We start from the raw sequence: 27,505 nt of genomic DNA, 5'->3' as shown, positions 1-27,505 counted from the left end.
GTAAATGTACAGTACGTTATGTTACGGCATATCATCATCATGCAAGATTGTTTCTTAAGTAGCGCTCGTTCGAGTCTTTCCGAGCGGTTTTATAACGCGGGTAGCACAATTTCATGCAATTTAATGAAGTCGAAGAGGCATATAGATTTATAAATTTTATAGAAAAACGTTGAAAATTACTTAAAAACAAAATATGAAACATCAAATGAAAACACATCCAGAATATATCCGCTATTTCGACAAGCAACGGCTTGAGAATATTGATCTTAGTTCTAAAAATAGTAACTCGTCTCACATATAATATAAACGCAAAAGGAAAATAACAGGAGGGGTGATTTTCTAGACAATCTATTAAAAAAAAAATTCCAACAAATTTGATAGGAGAAAAAAAATATTTTGCATCACAAACACTTAAACGTCACTTTTACCCCGTCGTTACTCCGTTGCATACTTTAATTAAACATACATATGATTTTTTCCAGTGCAAAAAGATATATTTTAAACGTGCACAAAGTTACAACTATAGAAAATACATGAGAGATAAGAGGGATAGAAAAAAGCGAACTCACCTTTGACCTCCAGAAACAGGCAACCTGCATGTTGACCCTTCTACCCCTTTACTGAGGAAACCGACTTGTCACATTTCTAAAATCTAACTGCACCCGACCGACATGTGTATTAGACTGGACTCTAAAAGGGGGACGAAGAGACGGGGTGAAAGAATTTACGTCACAGTCTCCATGGCAACTGTACCAAGCATTATCCGACTAGTGCGTTCACCGCAGAAGCGAATGGAACTGCAGAATGGTGAATGAATGAAACCAAAATATAGGGCAGTAGAACACCCGGTTCAGTTCCCGAACTTTCAATGGATAACTCGCTGAATGTGACGTCATTATAAGCGAATTGTAACATCAAATGTGTGACGTATTCGGCTACCTGAATGACGTCAGGAACTGGCGTAAATTCCCCGTTCTTGGCTTACTAAATATAACAAAACTATATATATGAACGATAAATTTGATTATAGTTTGAACACTTAATGAAAATTGTAAGGATATTTTTAATAAGGATGATTTTTTTTTCTAATTGTATTTTCTTAAATCCTGCTTTGTGAAGAAGTTTGCTCAAATGATGCAGGTTAAAATTAAAAAAAAAAAAAAAAAAAGGAAAAAATAGTTTTTAAGGGCGCTTTAGAGTATTTCCCTAACATGTTTTTTAAAGAAATTTCCCTACTTCTAAAGGCTTTTAAAGGAAATTTTGCTATTATAAAGAGTGCTTTTAAAAAATTTTCCTTTTATAAAAAAAGCATTTAAAAAAAATTTTATGTTAAATTAAAAAAAGCATTTTAATCAAATTTTACCAAATTAAAAGAAAGCTTTTTAGGGAATTTTTGCTATATCCAAAGAAGGCTTTTAGGGAATTTTTACTAAATCGAAAGAAAGGTTTTTAGGGAATTTTTGCTATATCAAAAGATGGCTTTTTAGGGAATTTTTGTTATATCCAAAGATGGCTTTTTAAGGAATTTTTGCTATATCCAAAGATGGCTTTTTAAGGAATTTTTGCTAGATTAAAAGAAAACGTTTTAGAGAATTGTCTTCTCAAAAAACGCTTTGTTTCTTCCAAAATATTTACTATATAAAACGTGTAATTTTTAATCTTTCTAAAAATAATTTTAAATTAATGAATTTTTGTAATTATTTGTATTTATTAAATAGCATTTTCTAATGAATTATTTTCTTTTAAATTTTTTAATTTTTGCTTTCTTCAGAAGTCATGCTTTCAAAATTTTTAGTTTTCCTCGCGTAAGATTTATTTAATTTTTAATAAAAATTCAATCTTTTTTTCTGCGGTTTTTAGGTTCGTTTAGAAAATTTTATTCATTGAATTTTCTGAAAGACTGTTTTTGAGTTTTCTATCTAATTTCTTAATTTTTTAAATGTCTCTTAATTCTCAAAAATGAAGATTTATTTAATTCAACGCTATATATGGACTCCCAGACTTCATTTGTATAGAATCAAATTCGAATAATGACCTTATATTGTTCAGTTTTCTGAAAATTGTGTTATTTTTTAACCTTTCAAATTTCATGAGATATATATTTTTTAATTGTATCGAGTAATATATAAGCTTGACATTTGTAAAAGGCGAGTTTATATCAAGAAGGTAAGCTTGTACGAGTAGAAGGGTTGTGATGAAAATGAGATTAGGCTTTATAGAAGGGCTCGTTTATGTCAAGAAGGTTTATAGAAAGGTTCATTTCTCAAGAGGATAACGTGTAAATTTACGGAAGGGTCCTTCTGTGTCTAGAAGCAAAGCTCGTGAATTATAAGAAGGTTATTTTTATCTATAAGAGGAGTTATAAGGCTGGATTATGAAGAATGGATCCACTGTAAATTTGATTATCCAATTTTATTAATTATAATTAACATTCACAAAATGAAAATGCGAAGTTAAAAATAGAACGAGGGGAAATTTTATTGTAAAGTTCAATTTTTCTATTTTTCTCACAAAGTTAGAATTTCATTTTATTCTAGAAAATAGGTCTATTTAATGTTAAATGTCAATTAAAATGTCATAGGTGCGTTTGTTCTTAAAGCAGATTTTTATTTATATATATTTTCAGAGAAAAAAAAAATCCTCTGCAAAGATTAAAGGGCTACTCTCGAATAAACAGTAACCTTTTTACATTTTCATTAAAGATCACTTTCAACGAATTTTAAATAAAAATAAATTAAGCATGAAAGGTATTAATATCAATTACTTATTTGATTTTACTTCGAGTTTTGAGACTTAATCTATATATATAATCGAGACGAGTTGATAATAATAATAATAATAATAATCAGCGCAAAGCCCAAACGGTTAGGAGTAGAAAGTTGAAATTTGGTACACAGTTAGGGTACGTCACGAAAACGCACACTAAGAAGGGATTTTTCGAAATTCTTCTCCACGGGGGAGAGGGACAGGATTAAAGCTTCTATATACATTATCGAGACGTGCCTAAACGGTTAGGAGTTGAAAGTTGAAATTTGGTACGCAGTTAGGGTCTGTTAAGAGAACGCACACTAAGAAGGGATTTTTCGAAATTCCTCCCCACGGAGGAGAGGGACAGGATTAAGTCTTAACACTTCCATCAACAATGGAAGTGTTAAGTAACAATGGAAGTGTGAAGCAACAATGGAAGTGTGAGCAACAATGGAAGTGTGAAGTAATAATGGAAGTGTCAACAATGGAAGTGTTATGTAACAATGGAAATGTCAACAATGGAAGTGTTACGTAAAAATGGAGAACAAGAGAAAGCGACGTGCAAGATTTACCGGGCTGGAGAAAAAAAAAGAAAGAAAAGAGTAATATGTTAGAACATATTCAATTTTCAAATTTAAACACATTAGTTCGGTTTTTCTCGACTTTTCTTCTTTAGAACATTCGATGAAAATTGAACAATATAATCAGAACACGTCGTGAAAATCGAATAATATTAGAACATTCGATTTTTAATACTTAGTTTGTTGATGAAATTACTCTTTTTCTTTTGTGACTATAAAGTAATAATCTTAATTATCGCTATTGTTACTTTTGCCCAAGCAACGCCGGGCCTACCTGCTAGTTAAATTATATGCGGGCAGATAAACCAGTGACCTTTGTATAGAAGTCAATTCAAATTTTTTTATGCTTTTTACTTATTGTTTTATTCCAAATTTTTTGATCTTTTCACGGTTATTTTCTTTTATTATCTATGCGATTGTAAATTATTTCTCATTGATATACTATATAATCTATGTGATCAATACGGTATTCATTAACCTTTTTACATAAAAATTTTCACTATTATATGCGTTTTAAAGCGTTATGGACACAATTTAGGCAGTCTTAAGATGATTTACGGTTTTCTTTTTACGCTTGTATCATTGATGTGTGTCTGTCTGTAGCTCAATAATGTATGCACCGTAAATAGAAAAAGAAATAAAAATTCGTAATAATTTTTTCTATTGAAACATCGCCATATTTGCATGATAGAACGTTCGAAAAATCAATAAATGCTAAAGTCGGAAACAGTAGTTATTAGCAGTTATTTGTGTCTGTCGCGCCGCATCAACTTTATAATAGATCGCGCCGCTTATAGGCCTATACATTATCGCGTTACAGACAGACAATCATATATCATCATAGTAGGATAACAAAACATACCTTGCTTATTTAATTAGTCCTCATAACATATGCGCCTAAATAGAATATCATTTTCTTCTATTATTATAGCCTGTAACATCAATTTCTCTGTGTGTATTAGGGTCATCATCATTAATGTGAAGATTTCTTAACATCAATGCTAGTTTACATTATAGACGACACGAAACATAAAGGTTCACATACTATCTTTATATCAAGTTATGAGGTTCGTAGAATAAATTTCAAACCTCTATATGATTTACCCATTTCTATATATAGTTTAGTACAGAAGAAATACGCATGTATAAATTTTTCATATTAGTATTACAGATAACAACATTGTCGAAGCAGATAACACGCAGAAACAAAAGGAGAAACACACATAAAATAGAAACACAGTACAGACACAAAAAAACATACACTAGATGCATTTACAAACGCAGGAATTAGCTGTCATAACACTTATGTGCACGTGATACATATGTACTGTACGCGTAGATGAAACATTTGATAACACAGAAGCTTATGTGGAGAATACAACGCATAATACATATTTAACTTATGCTTAATTGAGCTAAATCTATCGGCCATGACACGAAAATGTCTGAATGCATATGCTGCAAATTTATGTGTCATATGTCTGGTTTTATTTAATGTGGAAAAAATGATGTTAAATTTATTAATTTTGTTTATCTAAGAGCACTGTTTGTTGAAATTTTATCAACACTTTAAATAGGAGTGGTGTCAGTTAAAAATAGAAACCTAATCGATAAGAGGGTTACATTTTTTAAATATTTACCTGGCGCCATCTAGTAGACAAAACGTATAATATTATTTAATATGACTGAATTAAAATAGTAAGCGAATTAAAATCTGTATGAAAAATAATAATGTTTTGCTATAAAACTCGACCATAAAACTTTTTTTTATATTAATTCTCCCCAGTTTCGTGTTAAATTAAATTATAAAGTCATTTTAAAGATTCTTCTATCGACGTCACTACTTTCCTCTGATGCAATTGCTCTCTACTCTCTCATTGGAGAGTCTCTCAATGACGTAGATTGTTATTATTGCATTATTGGTTTCTTTTTAGCACGTCATCAGAAGAGATTTCTTTATTGGCTGACTTATTATTTCAAATTTTAAATTAACGGTCTTGATGTGTAATAATGAGATCGCTTCCGATTGGTGCATTTTGAAGAATTTATGAAGAATTAGAATAAATGATTATTAATAGCTGCACAATTTTTATAAAGTACTTAATTTTTCAATTTGTTTAGTGTATGTGTAAGTCTCGAAGTAATATTAAGAGTTCAAATAAGTGATAAAAATTGCTTTTATGGGTATGAAATTTTTTATCTATTGATATTTATATCGGTTCTACGTATGGAATTTGCCTTTGAAACAATAGAAGTTATCGACAACGTTTCGGACAGACACTTTATTAAACGTTCCCGTATTTCTTTCAACTTTTGGGAATGTAATCATACAAGATTTTAAAAATTAAGAAGAACCAATTACAAGACACGACAAAGGTGAAGAAGACACGACTAAAAAGTGCACAGAGACCGAAGAGAAAGAGATGTACAAAGTTTTCTCTACATGTACTTATTTTTTTCCAATATATACAATTTTTTTTCTTTCGATTTTATGCTACTGGATTGACACCTTCCACACCATCGTACGCTGGACTCGATTGTTTGTCCCGATTGACTTCGACGTTGATGTAACGCATGGGCTGATTGGCCGTTTGCCGTTGTAGAGCCTCCACGTTGAGTGCCAAATCGGCTTGAGAGTCCACACTCGGTGCCACTGGTAGGGCTTCTAGACTTTCAGAACTGGAAAGACCCCCACGGTTATCTTTGGTAGGGACTGCTTTATATCCTTTCTTGTCGAAAGGTGGTTGAGACAGATTTGTTTCTCTTGTAGCACGTTCCGTTTCTTGTTTACGTTTTGAGCTGTTACTCTCGTCTAATTCGAGCAGTTGATCGATGGAGCCAAGACTAGGTGAAGATTGAATTTCGGTATTGTCGGTAGCCAAACTGTAATTGGAAGATGGCATGGGGATCAAGTAATCCTCTGAACCTGGAGAGACGATCTCGTGCCTTTGTATCTGCAATTGTAAATCCAGTAAAAATTATTGCAAATATTATTTCATTAAATATGATTACCTGTAAACACGAATTTTCAGAATCGGGTGGCCTCATGACGGTAGCATCTCTCTCCATAGAAGGAGGCCTGTGGAAGATGGGCAGAGGTGCTCTGATGACATCAGGATCCTGAAAATAAATTGAATTATTAAAATATTTCATCTCCATTTTAATTTCATTAAATGGTCAATTTTTATAACGTAGATTTAAATACAAGAAAATCAAACAATATCTCTGTACAGAGAGAATACAGTAGCCCGAAAAGTCAGTTACTTGTGTTTTGTTTGGTATGTTCCGGATACAATTGTAAACACAAATCGTAAGCTTTGTTTAGAAAAATATAGTTTTCTTTTATAAACTTGGTACAGTTGGTAAGACAGCAATAAGCTTTACATTCGTCAGCTGATTTTTTGGGCTATCCTGTGTGCATTAAAGAGCTTTTGACTCAGAAATTATACTATGGCACACAAAGAAAATAAAATATAGAACTAGCAGCGAAGAAGAAAAGCCATGTAAGGAGAAATGACAACAAATAATCGAGCTCTTTGTTCTCATCTATAAATAATCATCCACCAACATTATCTCTTTTTTAGATCTTTTTGATCAACTATATTGATTAATTTAACACTCTTGCTATTTTCTATTAATTAAAGGGGCATTCTTCAGGCATTTTCACCATATCTACTCTTCTTCTACTTAAAGACTTGAAATATTTACGTTAAAACAAATTTAACATTACATGAAATGTAACGTATACTTTAACTAATCTGCAATATTTACCATATTTTATTCGGCACCATAGTAAAATTATGTAGCACTATATAATTTATAAAAGAATAAAAGAAAATACCTGCAGACAATATCCCAAACGTTCTATAATTGTAGCAAAATTTGGCCTTTCTTCGGGTATCGGATGCCAGCATCGCATCATAATGTGGTAGCTGCATTGATTTGCAAATTAGCTTTAGTTGCAGCATTAAAATATTGAAATTTATTACCGTTACTTACATTTGATTAGGACAATTGTTAGGTGGATCCAATCTTCCTCCTGATGTTACCAATTGCATCACTTCTTGATTGCCCCAACCGGGATATGGCATATAACCCAATGACATGATTTCCCACAACAATACGCCAAATGACCTGAAAAAGTGTCAGTTAACAGATGAATTATTAAATTATTGATTTTTGTTGAAGGAGATTCAATTGTTCAACAAAGAATAAGATCACTAAAAGAAGATATTGAAGAAATTATGAAATCGTTTAGTAATTGTTAATTGCCCTTCAAAACGTTTTTAAGTGGTCTTCCTCTTACATTACATAAAAATTTATGCTATAAAACTTTAATTATTGTTTAGTCTTACCAGACATCAGTTTTTGTAGTAAAAATTCCATCCAGAAAGGCTTCAGGGGGCATCCATTTAACTGGCAACATGGCTTTACCTCCTTTTCTATAATAATCCGCTCTGCAAAAAGAAACTGAGATTATACAAGAATATCAGGAGTATTTCAAGTGAATTTTTGTGTATATTTACCTATATATATCCCTTGCCATACCAAAATCTGCTATTTTGACTACTCTGTCTGAAGTTTTGGTAGTCAACAGGCAATTCCTAGCGGCGATATCTCTAAAAATAAGTAATATCATTTACATTGAATTGTAGTATTATCGCGCAAATTTTGGCAATCACATGATTATGATAGTCGCAAAAAGAGCCTTTTTACAGGCTCATTGTGCGTTCGAATAGGACAGCGGGGTATGAGAGAGGTGACCCGACATCAGGACAAACCACCCCCGAAAAATTCTTATGGTTTTTCGATCAGTCCAGATATGATTCTGGATTCACCAGAACGGTAGACTAACGCCTTAACCGCCTCAGCAATCATCATATTATAAAATCAAGAAATTCTTTACCTACATTCTCACGAATTAATGGAAGAATTCGTAAGAATGTGAAAGTATAAAATAATTTATCCATTTCAATCAAGAATTTCTTGGTTTCACTGCAAACAAAGGTGAAGTAATTTATTGAAATGCTTATTAAATTGTCACGTGTACTTATTGCGTGACAAAAACGACTACTTATTCTAATAGAATTGCGTGACAAAAACGACTACTTATTCTAATAGAATTGCGTGACAGAAATATTACTTCATGCACTTACCTATGAATGAAATGATTCTCTTCCAAATACTGACATCCTTTGGCGACATCCATGGCAACATTCAGCAGATCAGTCATAGTGAGGTTGCTTGGCTTGTGCTACGTTACGAGCAAATTCAAGATTACCGAACTTTATAGGGGCAAATATTAGAAAAAATCAACCACAAACTTACTGGCTTGGGTCTGGATTCTCTCAAGAACGTTTTGAGATCTCCTCCTGGAAGGAGCTCCAAGACGATGAAACGTGGCAACTTTTCGAAGCAAACACCGAGAAACCGGACGATATTTGGGTGATTGAACTTACTAAAATATTAAAATATAAAAAAGCAATTTAAAAAATTGCTTTAAGAGTCTTCTAACTAATCATTATTCATTAAAAAAAATTAATTTTGTCTGTAACTGTAGATTTACAAATGTGAAACGTTGCATGCAGTATTGTATTGTCAAAGTATAGTAAAATTTTATCAAAAGAAAAACTGAAATATACATTTTAAAATCTAAAGCTTTACCACAGATTTAAGCTAATATTTTATTGTAAATTTAAAAATTGACGTTTCTTATCAATTAAAAAAATATAAACGTCAGAAACTGCAAAATCCTATTGGAATAAACCACAGTAACAATACCTTGTGTTTATCTATTCGTACGCCATAATTATAACGTAGTATATCTTTTTGTAGTCGTAATCCTCAAATTTAATGTATACCGTAATGACTATGAAATCACAGAAAAAACTACCTTTGTTCTTGAAATCATAATTTTAATCTAACGGCACAACACAGTTAGAAACTATAACTGATATGGTTAGAATAACAAAATTAAGACTATAAATACAGATATTTCAGTTGAAAGATCAGCTGAATACCAAGAAGCCACGTGATTTCTAAATGAGCTTACCTTAGTATTAATGCTTCCATCAAGAAATCCATTTCTGCCTGACTAGAAGACAACTCGGGCAAAGTCTGAAATGTATAATTATATTTTTATGTGGGAAACCACTATAAATTTTCCTGTAAGGATTTAATTTTGTTACTTCACCTTGACTGCTACAGGTGTTTCAGTTCCGCTCGATCTATCTGTTAAATACCCTCGATAAACTTCACCAAAAGCACCTTGGCCCAAAACCCTACAATCAAAAACCAAACAATTTTGATTCTAGAAGTAAGAAGTAATGAAAATAAACATTATTTATCCAAATTCTTACTTGACAAGAGTTAAATTTTCTCTTGGCACATGTGGCAAGTCTTGAATGGTGCAAGTGCTACCACCGAATTCGTAATTTGGATTATATTCGGTTACCATTCCTCCGACTTGTCTTAGACGATTAAGCTGGACTTCAGCATTATTGAGAGGTTCGTGGCTCATATCGCGTGATTGTTTTTTCTTATAGCGCGTGACTGCAAAGAAAATTGGAATTTATTTTATATTTTTACGTTTATTCATGTATATAATGATGGAATAATCATACCACCCATATATACTGAAGATGCAATGAGTACCACTGCGACGACCATTGAAAAGACTATCATGATGACATGTTGAACGGATATATAATGGCTATCTCTGAGATTTGTGGTGGGAACGAATGCTGTAATATATTTATAGAAGACATTAAGATTATCATAGTTTATTTTAAAAGAGTTATACTCATTTACCTTTACAACTCTTTCCATTTTTCTCTAGGCTTTGACCTTCTGGACAGATGCAATGTGTCGAATTGTCCGACTCGAGAATAATACATAAATATTGACAACCACAACCCGGTTCCGCCGAAAGTATATCCACGGAGCCATCTCCTTCGTTGACTCCTGGTTCAACATAAGGAAACAGTGCACTATCCATGAAAAAAGAAGTACCACCCTGTCCATTTGTATAAGGATTATCGGAAGTTGGAGCATCTCCTCCTGCAACAATACGTTTATGAATGATCTTATACCTTATAAATATTTAAGTGTAGGGTTTTACCTCTATATCCTCCACCTCCACCACCGGAAGCACAAGGACCACCTCCACCACCAAATCCACCGTAAGATTCGCTGATAGAGTGTAACATGCTACAAATATTCCCTCCATATCCACCTTGAAACAATGACTGACCAGCTGACGTCTCAGAATTAGTATCATTCCATCCTCCACCTCCCCCTGCACATTAATTAAATAATGATCTAAATTAATCTTAACTATAAATTTTTAAAAGTTTAACCAATCCTACCAGCTCCTTTGGGTGACGACATTCCATTTCCAGCTAGCAAAGAAGAGTTGTATCCACGCCCGTTGGGATCGACACCACCGTTTGGTCTCATGTCACTAGATGATCCACCACCTCCTCCGGCAATCAGAAGAGGCATTGGATTATTATTTTTAGGGTTTTTCTATACATACAGACAAATGTAATTACTCACTCATGAGTGGATTGAGTTAATCCACATAAAGAATATTACTCCAGTCACACGTAATAAACACTAGTGTTGCTGCAAGCCATCACTTTATGGTAGGAGATAAAACTTCTTACCTTAAAAATGAAAGTGCCTCCTCCACCTCCTCCTCCGATATCGACGTTGGATAACCTTTTCATTGCTTGCTTTAGTCCATCCAAACCTGCCCTTTTTTTCCTTATTCTTGGACAGACGTTATCTGTCTGAAAGAAAGTTTGGAAACATCAAATTGGGAAAAGACATACCGAGATTTTTATCGAATTCATTTTCTTAGTGGAATAAAATTCTCTACAGCTTTATCGATCCTCAGCGTGGATAATAAGAAAAGTTGGAGGTACTTTTTCTTATTGGAAACTCAACAGTAAAGAGTTTTTGATAAATTCATATAAGGATGATTTACTGAATATTGAAAATCTTTACAAGAGATTGTGTATTAAGTATACAATATATCAAATATTATATACAAAATAAATTACAATTTTATATTCATTTTTACAAAATATTCACTGTAGATTTATAGTGCAATATCACTAAATCCAAACGAATTTTGGTACTGAATTTCCTTCTATTTTCACCACAGGATGAAGAAATTGAAGGGAAGTTTCTTGTGTAATCTAAGGATTAACATTAGACTGAAAAAGCGAGTATAATCAGACAAGTGATAATATACTAGGCTCTTACAGAAGAGAATAGATACGACAGAAATGAAAATATTTCGATAAAAGCTAGGCATGAAGAGAATGGGCACGATCCATAATTGAAGGATAATAGGAAATGGCATAAGTGTTAAAAAAAAGATCTAGAAGTTACAGTGGTACAACCATATTAGGCCTATAAGGAAGAACAACAACTTCGTAGATAATAAGAGGATTGAATTAGATTGATGGGATAAGGCAAAGCAAGACGTGGGTCATCTGACAAAGGGTAGTGCCTCCCGGGAGAACTTTTCTAGCCTTTATTTAAGTGTGTTAGACACGTGAAGAAAACCGAAATACTACCCGCGGCCAGCCTATTGGTGAGAACGACCCACGACAATTACCCGTGTTCAGTGGTTTTATACACTAAGTGATGCTCGCAGAAGTTGAAAAGAGTAGAGGTACCCGAGGAGAAAAAAAGCTTACGCAGAGGACGATTTAAAAGATTGAATGTGGAGGAAATGAGCGACAGAATGAAGTAAAAACGTCTGATAATAAAACGATTTCATCATGCAGGACATAAGAAAAACTAAAGACGAAGATTTTCATTATATAAAATCTGTAGATCGATTTTTGAATTTTTAACAAAGCCTTTAAAATGCAACTATTAAAAATTTAAATGGAAACTGATTGCATTTCAATATTTATGCGCAATTTCAAAAATCCAAACAAGAAACCATTATATATTCGAACATTATTTATAAGCAAATGAATTATGCAAACATTAAATAAAAAACTTCGAAAATATAAATGCATACAGTCATAAAAATTAAGAATTTAAAAAGTTAAGAATATGAAAATCTTATTAAAAAAAGTCAGTGCACTTGAAGCACACTTAATGTATCGATTGTAATTCAAGTATATCTAATTAAACATAATAATACTGATAAAGTTTAACACTGAAAATATTTAAAGTACTCTTTAAATTTTATTTTTTCATTTAAGTTCAAAATTTATATATTAAAACGCTTCTTCTGTAAATTATCTTTATGCAGAAATCAATATTACGGTCAGTAACAACACAATTTAGTTTCTTATGGGTGTAACAGCTTCTCCAATTATTCAATATAAATTCGTTTTAATTAAATACGGTTTATTTTATGTTGAGAGCTCGGTTAATGTAATATGTGCTTGATTTTCCTTTATAGTAAAAGCTATGATATGAACAAGTTGCCATATAACAGCTTCTTTGTCGTCTAGTGCCATAAGACGGTTTTTATTGCCAACTCGATTACTTCTTTCATTAAACTCAGAATATAGCAGTCAGTCGTAAAAGTATAAAACGTTGCAAATAACAATAAATCAGTCTGAAAACAATTTTTCAAATAACATAAACCTCCCCATAAAAATGATTTCAACGGACATTACAAGTTACAGTATATATTTGTAGTGATTTTTATACTTTTCTAACTGAAATATTACGGAAATTTTATCGATTTTACCGTGTTTTTAATTGCTATAATTAACAATTATAACGTTATCAAAATTTACTTTACAGTCACTGTAAGAAAAATAGAGATGAGGAAAGCTCTTTAGTAATTTGATGCAATTAGTTGAGAGCTTTCATCATCTGACAAAATGGCTGCTTTAATGTCAAAATAATCGATTTTATAATCTAATTTTTAAATTAATATAACTTAATTATATGGAAATCTTTTAAATGATGAGAAGCGCAGTTTGCTCCCTCATGAAAAAAGTCTGCTATGTACTGTCCATTACGAGCTCACCAGTGGCAAAGTGATCTTCATACCCTGAACACTGGGAGTTCGGTCGTGGGTTCCACCGCTCTCAGACGGGCTGGCCACGTGGAGTTTTCAGGGTTTTCTCCATGTCTATAACGCCTAAGTATGGGCCAGTTTCCCTTAAAAGACCTCTCGGAAGGCCTCCCCCGTAGCCAGATCGCCCAAGTGTTGCGTTGCCATAACTTAACAAACTGTATATTAGAAGAGATTGCCTTTGCATTTCTAAAATAATACAAATATACTAGATTTAGTGAATTCTCAAAGAATTGAGCTTTGATTAGATTGGATTGATCGGATAAAGCAACGCAAGAGTTAGGCGATCTGCCAAGAAGGAAATACTTTCTAGGAGAAACTGGGTCCTATTTGGGTGTTAGAGACTCGAAGAAAACTCGAAAAACTCCACGTGGACAGCTTGTTAGTGGGCGAACCCACGACAAGTGATCAATGGTTTTATGCAGCACAGTACTCAATTCGATGTGGTCAAAGAAGGCAGACTTCAATATTTTTACACATATATCAAGTCAATCCTCAACATAGCAATCTCTTAAATAGTGCTTCTCTCTTAATCCACCAATAAATATTTCTGAAGGATTTTTTCCATAAATAATAAAAATGTTCATATTTATTATCAAATCAGGTGACTTTCAAGATCTCATATCCAAACTTGTGTGTAGACCTTATTAATAAATTACTATTGTTTGAGGCATTTCAGTTTGCTGTCACACACTATTTACTGCCAATTTCGGAGAAGAGCTAACAATGGCGCTAAATCGAAGTTTGACTATATTTTAATCGGGTTACAGCATTTTCCCTCTAAATGAAACAAAAATGTTGTATACTTCATTTATTTTTTCAATAATTTAAAAATAGATAAAGTACAGTACAATAAAAGAAATTTTTAAAAACATTTCATCAAATTTATAATTAATTATTGGTATATTTTATCTACACAGTTTAAATAACTCTATTTTCTTATGTTTTAAAATTGAATTCCACACACGAAATACATTAAAATATAAATTTACTTCATTTTTTAAACTAATACTTAATTTTGAAGCCATTAGTTCAATTTTCGAACCAGAGATGGCGCTTTATTTTTTATTACACGAAACCGACAAAAAGTAATTATTCCGCGAATTTGTATTTATATCCGATTACCGCAAAGCGCAAGCTTTAAGGGTGTTTTCATATATTTTTGAATAACATTAAAATTTATAAAATTTGTTACACGTATTTAAGTAATTCGACGTTTTATTTAACAAATTTAAATATTTTATGAATAAAACTATATCAAAATCGAATTAATTTTACAAAAAGTTTGCAAAACCGGTTATTCCGGCTATTTGTGGTGGATTCAGCTAACTAACCACAATTATATTTTCATTTTTTGATAAAGAATAGTATTATATATTCAGGAGAAGAATTTTATCTTACCGACATGCAGGGTCCTACTCCTTGCTGTCCAACTAGTATGTAAATAACTTCTCCTTTACTCCAGTGAAAAGTGGCACGTGTCAGGCTACCACGGCTCCTGTACTTGTTCTTTAGACCCCTCCCTCCACCTGCTCCTTTAGCTGTCACCCTAATAAATAAAAATATAGACTCACGTGATTTTATTGCAGAGTAAAAAATTCATGAACACTAGAAAACATCATAAATGTATTAATCATAAAAAAGTCTTTTTATTAAATAATTTCTTTTAGAATTTAATAGAAAAAAAATGCTTAAAAATTCTCGAATTTCAAGTCGAAAATATTTTATTATTAATCTGGACTTTGATGTCGTCCTCTCCTCTTTTTCCTCCGTTACCATAGCAACTGCATCCGAGTGAAATAATTACGAACATGAATTTCCGCTAAAATCGCTACAGATATTGAGATTATTTCCTTTTTCTTAATGATAAAAACTATTAAATATTTAATTTTTTTAAAGCTTTTCTTCCTCCTCTTCTCATTTTTTCCCTCTTAGATGAAGATAAGAAGAAGAAAGATAAGTAATTGGAAGAAGAGCCTCTTTTTTTTATTGAAAATTTATTTTTCTAGATAAACTTTATAAGTGAAATTATTTTATTATATTATAATACACAACTTTTTAATATAAAATACATTAAAGGAATTGAAAATGCAATTTGAAAGAGGAGACATATTAAAAAATATTAATGCAAAAACCTACAAGAATTACATATTCATTTCAGTTTTCTGAGATGTTATGTTAGAAAATAATTATATTTTTTTATACTTTTCAATTAATAAAACCAAAAAAGTTTGTAAAAATTGTATTAAAATTTATATCATCATCACATTTTCACATGAGGATCATTTGTCAGTAATTTTTTGGAATTTTTATTATCTTGATTTCTGTATTATATATTAAAAGATAATAAAAAATAGTTTATCCGTTTTAATAGAATTATTTAATGTTCTTAATATAATTCTTAAACTTAATAAGAAATAACAGGATAAAATAATTGTAAACGATTATACTCAATAGATGGCGCAATATTTATGTTAAGCACCTTATCGTGTTCCTTATTATCCTCTTCCAATCCTCAATGTGAAACATAATTTTATTCATTTTGTTGCTCATCATCTTCATCGTTACATATTCATTACATTATTGTTGTTTATGTTTAACTACATTATTATCATCATCATCATTGCTTTCGATTCTTCATCATCATTGATCATAAACACCACTGACTTTTTTATTCAGCCAACTTTTAATCAATATTCCTCCTTACTCCATCGACATCATTGCGACTTCGATCCATTTTTATTCTTGATCTTCATCACATCAACATCATTTTCTCCATTCGTTCAACATCTTTATCAAAATTGATATATTTTAGGCTCATCAATCCCACTTAAAAAGCAAAATCATCACCCTTCTTCCATTTCAGAAAATAAATGAATAAAATAAATTCATTGCCCATCACATTCATCTTCATTGAAATCTCCTTAAAATCTTATAAAATTCCGATTAAAAATAAATAGATAATTCTCTAATATTAATTCCAGAGGCACGAGCCACACTCCCGTGCTCGTTTTCCACATTTCTCCTCCCCCTGCTCCTTTAGCTGCCTCTAAAAATACGGCTATCGATGCACGTGATGTCACTCGAATTGACCAAGTCGACCCGATGTTGGATAAACAAAAATGTTTTTTGTTTAACTCGAGGTCAAGTTGAGGTCACCTTGAGGTCAAAGATCTCGGGAAATGCTTTGTAGCGGATATATAAAAATCTAATATATTCCCTTATCTGATATATCAGACAATTCCTGAACGTTTCTAGATATAAATCTCCTCAGAACATACACAATTTACTTCGATTCTTCTTCTTCAGTCATGCCACTGAACAAATATTGCATTTTGTATTTATTATATCTCTATCAAAAGATATATATACATCAATATTGTATATATACATGTACAGTACAATAGCATTGTCAGTTAAAGACAGTATCATTAATTCAATGATAACATCTGATATTGATTTCGCTATTCTCTATCAAAGATAAATCTGAACTCTCCTGTATTATTTTAGAGATAAATGTTTAAATAATACCTATTGTCTTCATTAAACACAAAGAGGAGATAATATTAAATACACTGAATGTACAGATCGAATTACTGATACGTAAGAGCTACGCTTTTAAAAATACAGGTTAGTCCAAAAGTCCAGTTAACCAGCTACATTTTTTGAAAGAACTAATACGGTTTAAGTGTTTGAAACTGGGCCACCCTACAGAATAAAAGCTAAAGAATATACACATATGTATATGCGTCACGACGAAGAAGACATTTATTATGCGGGATGGCCAAATTCAGTTGATCGTGTTACTTTTAGAGCTGTTAAAATCGGTTTGGAACAGTTGGTTTTGGAAATAAGCTGTACAGATCAGTAAAATATACACTGAATTAAGGTATAATTGGCATTAAAGACAGAGCATTAACCTCTGTTAATTGGCATTTACAGAGGTTAAATAACATAAATGATTAAACTACGGCAGTTTTGGCGAAAAAGTATTAAAGAATGACACCAAAAATTCATCATAAACGTTCTTTCAGCTTTACACTTTTATAACTTTCACTTAGTCACAGTGTATAACACGCAGCTGCATTTAATGAAATCAATTGAGATGCATAATTGTAACTTCCTAATTCAGAGTCGGTTGCGTAAACAAAATATTTCCTCGGGTGTAGTTTGATGTTTACGACGTGCAGGACGAAACAGTTTAAAGGAATTAAAACGTAGTAGAAGGAAAAATAAACTGTATAAATTCAGTCGACAGATGTTTATAAAAGCACTAGATCAATACATATCATATACTGTAAAAAACAAGCACGCTGCTGTTTATCTGTTGACGTTGCTGATGCTTCTGTTTCTTTGCTGCTGTTACAAGATAAATATATCTTTTGATTTTCGACTGATTAATAAAACAAGGTGCGTGCTGAAACGTCACATTTACATTTATTACGGGAAGGACTGACACGCGATTAGGATGACAAACGATGATGAGAACGATGCTCTAACCAGCATGACAGAGGAGTGAGAACGATGATCAGCATGAATGGGGGATGGAAACTGTAATCTGATCAGCATGTGTGAGGGATGAGAAAGGCCCTGTCCAATATGAGAGGAACGAGAATGTTCATCATAGTAGCATGAGTGAGAACAGCCTTCATCAGCATGAGTGAGAGATAGGATTCTGAACAACATGAATATGATGAATGAAATTCAGACCACATGAGGGACGAAAATAGTCTTTTAATTAGCATGAGTAAGTATTGGAGTACTTTGACTTCAGTTGCAAGAAGTACAAAGACTTTGTCACATGTCTGTGATATGCTTCCAGTTACATTAAACATCCAGAAAATTAATTGTAATTGTATACATAAAATTATGTACACAAATTTAAAATAATTTCTTATTTATTAAAAATAATTATAGCTAATTCAGTGTCAATGTTTACTCACTGAGATCAATAATTCACAATTAAATAAGCGAATATTTTGTGCATAATATATTATAATTGTTATTTACAGAAGCTTCAATAAAAATAGATTTTTGCAACAATAAAGTAATTGTGAAAGTGCTTTACACTAATAAATAGTACACAGATAAAAATACAAAGAAAAAGGCCAAGAAGACGGGGAAAATAGGAGTGGAGTGATGAAATAAGGCAACACAACACATGGACAATCTGCCAACGGGGTGTCTCCAGGGATGACTTAAAGGGAAATTTGCTTCTATTAAGTGTGACACAAGTGAAAAAAAACCTGGAAAACACGTGCCCAGCCCGTTGGTGAAACGCGAACCGAGTGTTCAGGTGTTCTGGTTACCAAACACTAAAATTTTATTGAAAAATTCCAATATAACGCGAGGTAATCGGCATAAATCGATTTTTTTCAAGCAGCATAGAAAACAATCACTAGCATAATGGCGCTGATAAAAACGTGACGTCATATCTATGACGTTACAAGTCTTTGTTATAAGTTAGGATGCAATAAAAGAATAAAGACATGTCAAAACGATAGCAACTTTCATTAGGTTAGTTGATTGAGGGTGTAATATGAGCATCAGCAAAGGCTCGATACAGATTGGAGTTCCTCTCTTGTTACCGTCTTCAATTTTGATGAGTTTTGTATAGAATAGGAAGGCCAATATATATGAGGGATGAGGAATGCTTCAATGAGGTAAATTGCCTCACTCGATAGGTTTTTTATGGCTTTTTTTTAAACTTTGCCCTGTGGACACTAATAGGGCCTTTTATCCCATATCCATTCGGCTAGGCCCACAATGAGATTAACAGGGTGGTGAGGGCCTAGATTTATGAAAAATTCCTCAATTGAATTCCATCCCGGGTCCCCAGACCTTTAGGCAACAACGGAATTGATAAAACTGTGACGTAATCGATTACAACGGAACAAACAGAAGTACAGTAGATAATGACAATTTACAGACTGTAAATGGATAGCAGTGCCATCAAATGAATTGCGGAATATATATACACAAGATACATTTAAAATACACGTCACAGGCATAGATAATGATATATCAATAAACAATCACACTTACGTGTATACGCCTGTGTGTGGTACAATCCACTCTTGTATCCCAGCCATTGGTAACCTATCAGCTCTCAAGCCTACTTCGGTGTTTGTACCTTTGTAATGCTCGTAACACATTTGTTTAGTAGGCCCTGTGGTTCCATTCTTACCACAGGTTGTAAAATGGTAACCTGAAATTTATACATACAAAAATTATCTTTGCGTAATCGATATACAATTAAAATCTTAATGAATTTTACGAAATCGAACATACCTTTATGCTCGGGTTTAGCAGTGGAAGTCTTAACAGATTCTGCAAAAAAACGTGTATACACTCGAACACACTTGAATTATGAACATTTATTTATTTATTAAATTTTGACTGTCAGATGACATCCAATAAAAATTTTATTTACGTAACTTTAAAAGCGTGTATTGTCTGTCCATAACGGTATATAACTGTTTATAATTTTTCCCAGTTTAAAATGACACTGTATTATTGTTTATATCTCCGTTTAAACATTATTTTACTTTAAAATGATAAATAAACAAGAAATGAAGACACTATAACAACTTTTATTAATTTCAAAGTAAAATAAACTACACACTTCCATGAATGTGGGATTTAAAGTGTGTAATCAACATTAAAATACAACTTATTTAAAGTTATTTAAAGTAATAAAGTTTATAATTTCATTCCTGAATAATATAAAATTCAAAAAGAATAATCGTTTAAATAATTATATTAAAAAAATATTTCATAACAGTCAAACTGTTAAATGGCGCAACGATAAAATTTATCGATTATTACGTCATTGAACAGAGCAGAACGAGAATTTTTATTTATTACGTCACTGAACTGGACAAAATTTGTGCGTTATTACGTCATTTAATCAATAGAAAAATATGTCCTTCATAATTACGTCACAGAATACAACAATTGAAATAAAGTTTATTCATTATTACGTCACCGAACAGATTAGATACAAAATCTATTCATTATTACGTCACTGAACGGAATAGAAAGATAATTTTTCTTTATTACGTCACTGAACAGAACGAGAACGACCTTTATTCATTGTTAAGTCACTTAATTGAACAGAAAGTGATATTTACACTGTTTTTCGAAAAATTTGTTAATTTATTTACGATTTTTATTTTGATCATCAAATGAGGGTGCCTCTAAAATTTTTTCACGTAAACTTTTAACTTTTATTTTTTAAATTCTACAATTAAAAGAAAAAAATCTATTTTAAGATATTTTATATCACGCTTATACAACAATAGAAATGCTTTTTATTTTAAAAAATATTTACAGTTGAATTCCAACGACCAGCGATAAGTGGAAAGACGAAAAAATACTGTATCAGAGGGGAATGTTTCATATTTTATGTATCAATTTCGTGAAATCAGGGCCAAGAAATGGAGCAAAAATGGCCAGAACACTTCACAATCCACAATAAGTCTAATTTCTTGGATGGAAGTGGCATCGCTGGGATGGAATTGCCTAGGGGTACTTGAGCCAGATCGTTAAGGAGAGTCTTTTTATTTCTGTTTTTTTCCCTCCTCCTTCCTGCACCACAGAAAATAACAAAAAAGCGCAGTAACTGCTGCAACTTCCTGGTTACTACAACAGAAAAAAATCACATCCCAGTCGATAAGAAAATTGTGAAGTTAGAGCATCTACTTCCACCCCTTCCTCCTCTGTTATTCAGTATGATTATCATAATTAAACAGTTGTTTATAGCTGTATATAAAGAACTCCCAGGCCAAATTTCGTGCGCACACTTTCTTCGCCTCATGATTTCTATTTCGCGAATAAAAAGTTTAGTTGCAAAATTTTCCGATAGGGGAAAACTTGGCACTAATTTCGCTACAATTTGCACATACGAAATAAAACCAAAAAATACAGAAAAGATGCATCACAGTGCTAAATTTGATCCTAGTGGGAAATTTTGGAACTGAACTTTTTATTTGCGAAATCCTCTGATCGGGAAAGTATGCATTACGTCAGGACATTACGTCACGTAAATGTATTCGACATAAAGTTAGTAGATTTTAACGGTAATTTGTCTGTATTTTATCTTAAAAATCTTATTACTCCTTTTCAAAAAATCCGTTAGAAAACACAAAATCAAGAAGAATTTCCACTCGGTGATTAAATTTGAAAACTCCACCCAACAATCTCTCTAAGTGTGTCAAATTATATGTATATAAACCAACTTTGTGTAATTAAATCATCAACTGTAACATGCAATTTTAATCTAACCATAAAGAGAATGATTCACCCGAAAGAATGATGTTTCTAGATAAAGAAGAATGCTCCTCACACCAAAAAACAATTATTCTTCACTTAAAAAGTATAATTTCCTTTTCAAATAGGACTCATCCCCTACAAAGGACAATTATTTCCTACCCTAAAAGTATGATTTCCTCTTCAAATAGGACTCATCTCCTACAAAGAACAATTATTTCCTACTCTAAAAGTATGATTTCCTCTTCAAATAGAACGAATCCTTTATTAAAAAAGCTAATTATTTACCACATAAAAAGTGTGATTTACCCTAAGAAGACTGTTTAGCTGACAAAACAAAGTAATTTTCCCTTACAAACAGGATAATTCTTCCCACAAAAATAAATCACGTGACTAAAATCAATTCAATTTCAAAATTGAAAACACTAAAAAACACAATTAAAAAATATTCAATATAAAAAATAAACGAAAAAAAATATATTGGAATTATTTATCAATTGTTTTTGTTATAAAATTTATAAACATTTACTTTATTTTCAAAAAATATTTTAAAAATTAAATTTAAAAAAAAAAACACGAATTTCAGAAAATTGTTTTATTATTTTTTTTAATAAAATAAATATAATTCAATTTTACTTACCATTAATTTCATCGATTACGCCATTCGGTATTCCTGATAATAATGATAATAATATAAAAAAATAAAATAATTATGATATTATTATTAAATATTTATACAATTTTTAAATTTATCCTTCCTGTAACTGCATTAAAACACACGAGAAAAAATCATGTTGTAATTATGAGAAAAACAGATGGTGCGGCTGCCTGTCTGTCTGTCTATACAATATTATTATTATAAAATACTAGCGAATATGCCCAGTGAAAAAGTAATAACGGAAACAGTTGTGTGTTTAGCATGAAGTGTCTAGGGCAGTGGTTCCCAAACTATTTCGATTCTCGGCGCCCTTGCTAAATTCGGATTTTCCCAAGGCGCCCTACGTCAAATTCTAACACGTACATATTTATGAAATTGAAAAATAGCCAATATTTTTTTTAAATTAAAGAGTTAGGACGTTAAGGAAAAAATAAATAAAACGCGTATTTAAGATAAGAAAAAAATGTAATTGAACAAATTCAATTTGTTATAATTAGTGGGATGGATGAGCCTGTTGATCACTGCACATTTTCTCAAATCTTGGAATCAAATTGGACACGGCCACACTCGTTTCCTTCTACACATTGATTTTCGTGCAATGCTTAGTTTTTATGAAGCGACAAACTTCAGCTTTGCACGAATAAGAAGTCACAAATAAAATTAAGATTTTCTGATCTTTAACACTCAGAAAAGGATACTCATCTTTTTCTGATATTCAGTTAATTCCAAGCTGCTAAATTTTGTTTTCAACGTATTGTCGCAAGGCAACTTCTTCTGCAGTAGTAAATTCAGATGGAGCACTGGCATTATACGGATTTTGAATCTATGCAAATTTATCGATGTTATCATTTTGAAAATCTTTATTCACAAAATTTTTGGCATGCTTGTGGTCTTCCTCTTTAAGAAAAGAATAAATTTCCTGTTGCAGTTCAAACGTACGAGACAAAACATTATCACGAGAGAGCCATCGCGAAGTGCTGTAGTGCAAAAAAGACATGTGCTCTGATTCCGTATCCTCATATAGTTTTTTGAAAAAGCTTGAGTTTAATGGCTGAATATTTATAAAGTTTACTACGTTGCAAGCCTGATTCAATGTAGGACTCGGATATTTTAATGCGAGTACTTCCCTGGGAATAACGCAATGGGTCCACAATGCATCAGGGGCTTTGCTGGCTGTTATGGAAAATTGCAAGTGCTTGCAATTTTCCATAACAGCCAGACATTTTACAAAAGAGAAGGTCTTCTACAATGTTATTATTATCTACAAATCAAGTAAGCATCATTATCATCTGTGTCCTTATCCAGCTGCAACCCAAATTCCTTTCTTTTTATTTTTTCAATTAACTGAACATTGCAGATCCTTCGCTATGTGCTGTATTTTGCAACTGATTGTGTTATTGGGCCAAGGCACTTTTGAAAGCTGCTTCCTCGATCATAATGTCTACTATATGTACAGCAGCCAGTAGAATGAGTTCTTCCGCGATGGAATGAAGCTTTTTACATATTTCGATTCTATGTGCCACCTTTATTACTGAGTTAATGATTTGCACCAGGAAGCCGCGGCGTACACTTTGGGAACCGCGGGTCTAGTAGAAGATGAAATCAGGGGAGGAGTGGGAGTGCCCATGTTTTATACTAGTCTATATTAGGCACAGGGTCGTAGAGAGTATGCATTAAACATTTAATACAGATTAGTTAAAGGGTTTATGAATTAATGGAGGAAAATCAGGGAAGTCCAGGTGTTATGATAACGCATATTTTCCTCAGAATCCTAGAGAAGAAGCATGAAAATTTGGATGAGGTTCGGCTAAAGGATTTAGAAGTGTATCGAGAACAGACAGACAAAACATTCTACTTCATATATACTGGTACAGATTTATTTTATTGTGCTTTAATTAATTAACGATTAATTGTTTTAAACAAGTAACAACGAAAATCTTGTTAATATATTTTGACTGTTGTGTAATGAAATCAATGATACGTAATTATAAGTTTGTAACCATAAAAATTAATTAAGCGAATTATAAAAATTTAACCGCTTGTGTTCTTCGTTAAGTTGGATTTAATTATTGTTATAGAAAGCGATTGTTACGTAAGATTTCGTTTTGTACAGCTGCTTAAATTACGAGTGTTTATTTCACAAAATATCCTATTTACGTCACAATAGGTTTTATCATCATTGTAATATTTTTAAAAATTTTATCCTACGTTACTGACGTCACAGTAGATTTTATTATTATTATTTTATTATTGTAATAAATGCATTGTTGCGTAGCAGTTCACACGCAACAATAATTTTGAATCACGAAAGGAATCGATTTTTGTGACTTAATTACTAAAATTCACTTAAAATGCTTGTTATTTAAAGTTTATAACCGTAAATTGTTACGTAACAATGAAATGAGTATCACAAGCGATTTATTTTATTTATTACGTCAGTTGAAACAATTTTATCAAGCACTTTAAATAATTTTTTTTTGTCTAATGCCACGTCGCACGAACAATTGCGTAACAATAGATTTATAAGAATTAATAATTGAGCAGTAATTATAAATCTCAAGCAAAAGATTATCACAATTTAAAAATTCATTATTACGTAACAAAGCCACGCAATAATTGTATTGTTACACGAACGAATTGAATTCGTTTTATATTGTTTAAATTTTATTATTACGCAATAATTGAAATTTACAATGCAACAAAGCAGTTTTTGAATAATAGAACAATTGTTTTTTCACACGAAAGTAATTGTTGTATAACGTTAAATTTTTAATTAAGGAAAAACATGTTTACAGTTCTATTTTCAATTGTTACGCAACAATTAAACAAATTCAATTGATTTTTTAAAAGCTATTTACGTGTCGCGGAAAACATTATTGCGTAACCGTTACGACGAAAAATATTATATAAAGTGTATACTTAACAATTAAATTACCCATAATTTGTACTTACCTATGCCAAAACATTCAGGACTTAAAGTAACATCGTCGATTGCTACAATTGGATTACTGTTGAAGCTTCGAGTGACGACAAATTGTAAGTAATAACTGTAAACGTCACAATAATAAAAAATATTAATTAATAATTATTCAAAAAGGGGGATGAAATTTAATGTACACCCACTCGAACTTTAACTTTAAACTTTTAGAAGTTTATCCTTTACGTGACACGTTAAAGGGTGAGTTACGATTTCTTAATTGTTCAGTGACTTTATTGTAAATTCTTGATAAAAAAGTAACTTTTGAAACTTATCTATACAGACAAAATCATGTTTAAACATGTTTACAAGCTTAGTTTAGGGGGTGGTATGTGAATAAAGCGCTATCTACTCTATGTATACTGCAGCAAGGCGATCGATTGCAGTTGGACTTTTGCCAATTTAGAAGCAAAATCTCGTTACGTGGCTACAGCCTAATTGACAGAAATGTTACGGAAGTAGACACGTACGATCACCTAATGTTCTAGTTATGATAGAACTATGCCGTTACGCTATATTTAATGGCGTTTCTACATAATAATCGCTAGCGGAGGTATTAAAGCGGGGGATGTTCGATCGTATAATGGGGTGTAGGTAAGTAGCCGGGTACTAATGATGAAATTGTTACTTGTTACGAAGGGTTCTGGAAACAAATCAATGATTTTAAATTCAATTTCTGTACATTGCGGACGTGTATTTTCGAATGAATTGTTTAATCAATATTCCATTTTCTACCCTCAAGTTGATTCGATAATGGTAACTCACCTCATCCAACTGTTACGTTTATAAGTGTTACGATCTTGTTGATAGGTGTGAATATTTGTGAACAATTTATTTTTTAATTTGGTGATGCCAAAACTAACCGCATCTTGATGTATCAATGCTGTGAAAGTTACCATCAATACAGGAACCTGCAGTTACCATAAAATGCTATGATTATACTCTACGTAACGAAGGACTTCATCATCACATAATTCTACAGCGACAGGCCTAAGCTTATTCTTTCGTTAGTACAATAACTTGATGCTCGAGTGTTATGACAGTAACCGTACAAGAATATGATTACGTTCTGTTACGACACGTAACGTTATCTTAATCATCATCATGCGATGCTACAGTCTATTATTTCTCTGATAGCATAAGAAGTTGAATTAGATAGAATTTATTTGTAATAATTTCAGTTAAATGCATGTAAAATAGCATAAAACTTGTTTCAGTAAACGGCGATTGGTTAGAGAATTAAAAGTAGGAGGAGATATGTAAATTTCCTCCATTCAGCTTCGGTTAAAATCTTTTAGGATGTTATCTGTTTATATTTCGCAGAGGACCTTCAATATTTAAACGGATATTTTGCTAATTTTTTTATTTTATTTTTTCGCCAATTATTTTAATTGTTAAAATATATCTATATATTTCTCTGTAAAATTTGATGAAAGAAGACCTGAAAATTTAATTTAAAAATACGTCTAGAAGACTTCGAACATTAACTACGTTAACTAATCAACTCTACCCTTTAAACTCTTCCATGATTTTGCTAGTTTATGAATATGCAAATCAATTTTTACACGTTACCTGTGCTTAATGGCAGGAATTGGCAAAACTATTTTTTCCCATTTTTCTACCAAGTGCCCTTTATTATCCCATAGTTGTATAACTCGCCCATTATGATATAACGGATCCAAAACTACGCAATTGAGTACCAGAGTTACAGATGATCTACGGTGAATGTAGACAAAAAACCTCACCTATAAGACAAGAATCGAGATGTATTTGTGTTACGTCAGAGTTAATAAACACATTTACTTACCTGGCACGTATTATAGTATGAGGATTGGATAGTACGGTGGTATATGGGTGGAGGATGAAATATATCGCTATTCAGGTAATTGTTAGTTCCAAAGCTGTAGCGGGATTTGTATTTTGGAAACATATAGTGCCCTATAAGCAATTAATCAACGTTATCAATGCTGGTTAAAGTGTCTCATACAATTCGTGTTACATACCACTTTCGTTTTTGTAAGTGTGATCGTAATAAAGTCCAAATCTCTCTTGCCGAATAGATACAGGTCCACTTTGCCTCGTCCAATTACTCATGTTTGAATTTTCGTGAGTGCTGTTTCCTGTCCACTTACACGTATCCGTTTCAAAATCACAGAAAGCAGAACGTGGAATCTGATCTGAAGAATTGAATGATGGTTAATCACATTGCA

At 32.0% G+C, this 27,505-nt stretch overlaps 2 protein-coding genes across 5 annotated transcripts in view; both read right to left on the bottom strand.

Annotated features, from left to right (window-relative positions):
* LOC136970746 (sprouty-related, EVH1 domain-containing protein 2-like) overlaps window positions 1–860 on the bottom strand; it is a 52,877-nt gene extending 52,017 nt beyond the window's left edge. For 2 of the 3 annotated variants that reach the window (XM_067265201.1, XM_067265197.1), the window contains exon 1: window positions 570–860. The gene's annotated coding sequence lies outside the window, so the exon portion shown is untranslated. The remainder of the gene's footprint in view (window positions 1–569) is intronic. The other variant, XM_067265199.1, reaches the window with a different exon arrangement.
* A 4,736-nt stretch (window positions 861–5,596) lies between these two features.
* LOC136970744 (tyrosine-protein kinase receptor-like) overlaps window positions 5,597–27,505 on the bottom strand; it is an 89,011-nt gene continuing 67,102 nt past the window's right edge. The window contains exons 8-31 of one of the 2 annotated variants that reach the window (XM_067265195.1): window positions 27,299–27,472; window positions 27,103–27,233; window positions 26,868–27,040; window positions 25,271–25,365; window positions 22,301–22,333; window positions 19,681–19,719; window positions 19,435–19,597; window positions 14,791–14,938; window positions 10,997–11,122; window positions 10,697–10,856; window positions 10,450–10,626; window positions 10,140–10,388; window positions 9,953–10,072; window positions 9,689–9,881; window positions 9,523–9,610; window positions 9,382–9,446; window positions 8,658–8,787; window positions 8,486–8,583; window positions 7,856–7,948; window positions 7,685–7,786; window positions 7,329–7,463; window positions 7,171–7,261; window positions 6,342–6,449; window positions 5,597–6,283 (exon numbers count right to left, since the gene is read on the bottom strand). In XM_067265195.1, the coding sequence (XP_067121296.1) occupies window positions 5,819–6,283; window positions 6,342–6,449; window positions 7,171–7,261; window positions 7,329–7,463; window positions 7,685–7,786; window positions 7,856–7,948; window positions 8,486–8,583; window positions 8,658–8,787; window positions 9,382–9,446; window positions 9,523–9,610; window positions 9,689–9,881; window positions 9,953–10,072; window positions 10,140–10,388; window positions 10,450–10,626; window positions 10,697–10,856; window positions 10,997–11,122; window positions 14,791–14,938; window positions 19,435–19,597; window positions 19,681–19,719; window positions 22,301–22,333; window positions 25,271–25,365; window positions 26,868–27,040; window positions 27,103–27,233; window positions 27,299–27,472 (3,356 nt within the window). In that variant the 3' untranslated portion in view covers window positions 5,597–5,818. The other variant, XM_067265196.1, reaches the window with a different exon arrangement.

Source organism: Centruroides vittatus, unplaced genomic scaffold, assembly GCF_030686945.1.
Source record: "Centruroides vittatus isolate TY-2023 unplaced genomic scaffold, ASM3068694v2 contig_2156, whole genome shotgun sequence".
NCBI classification, from domain to species: Eukaryota; Metazoa; Arthropoda; class Arachnida; order Scorpiones; family Buthidae; genus Centruroides; species Centruroides vittatus.
Note: the sequence above shows the minus strand (reverse complement) of the source record. Positions and strands in the feature narration are given on the sequence as shown.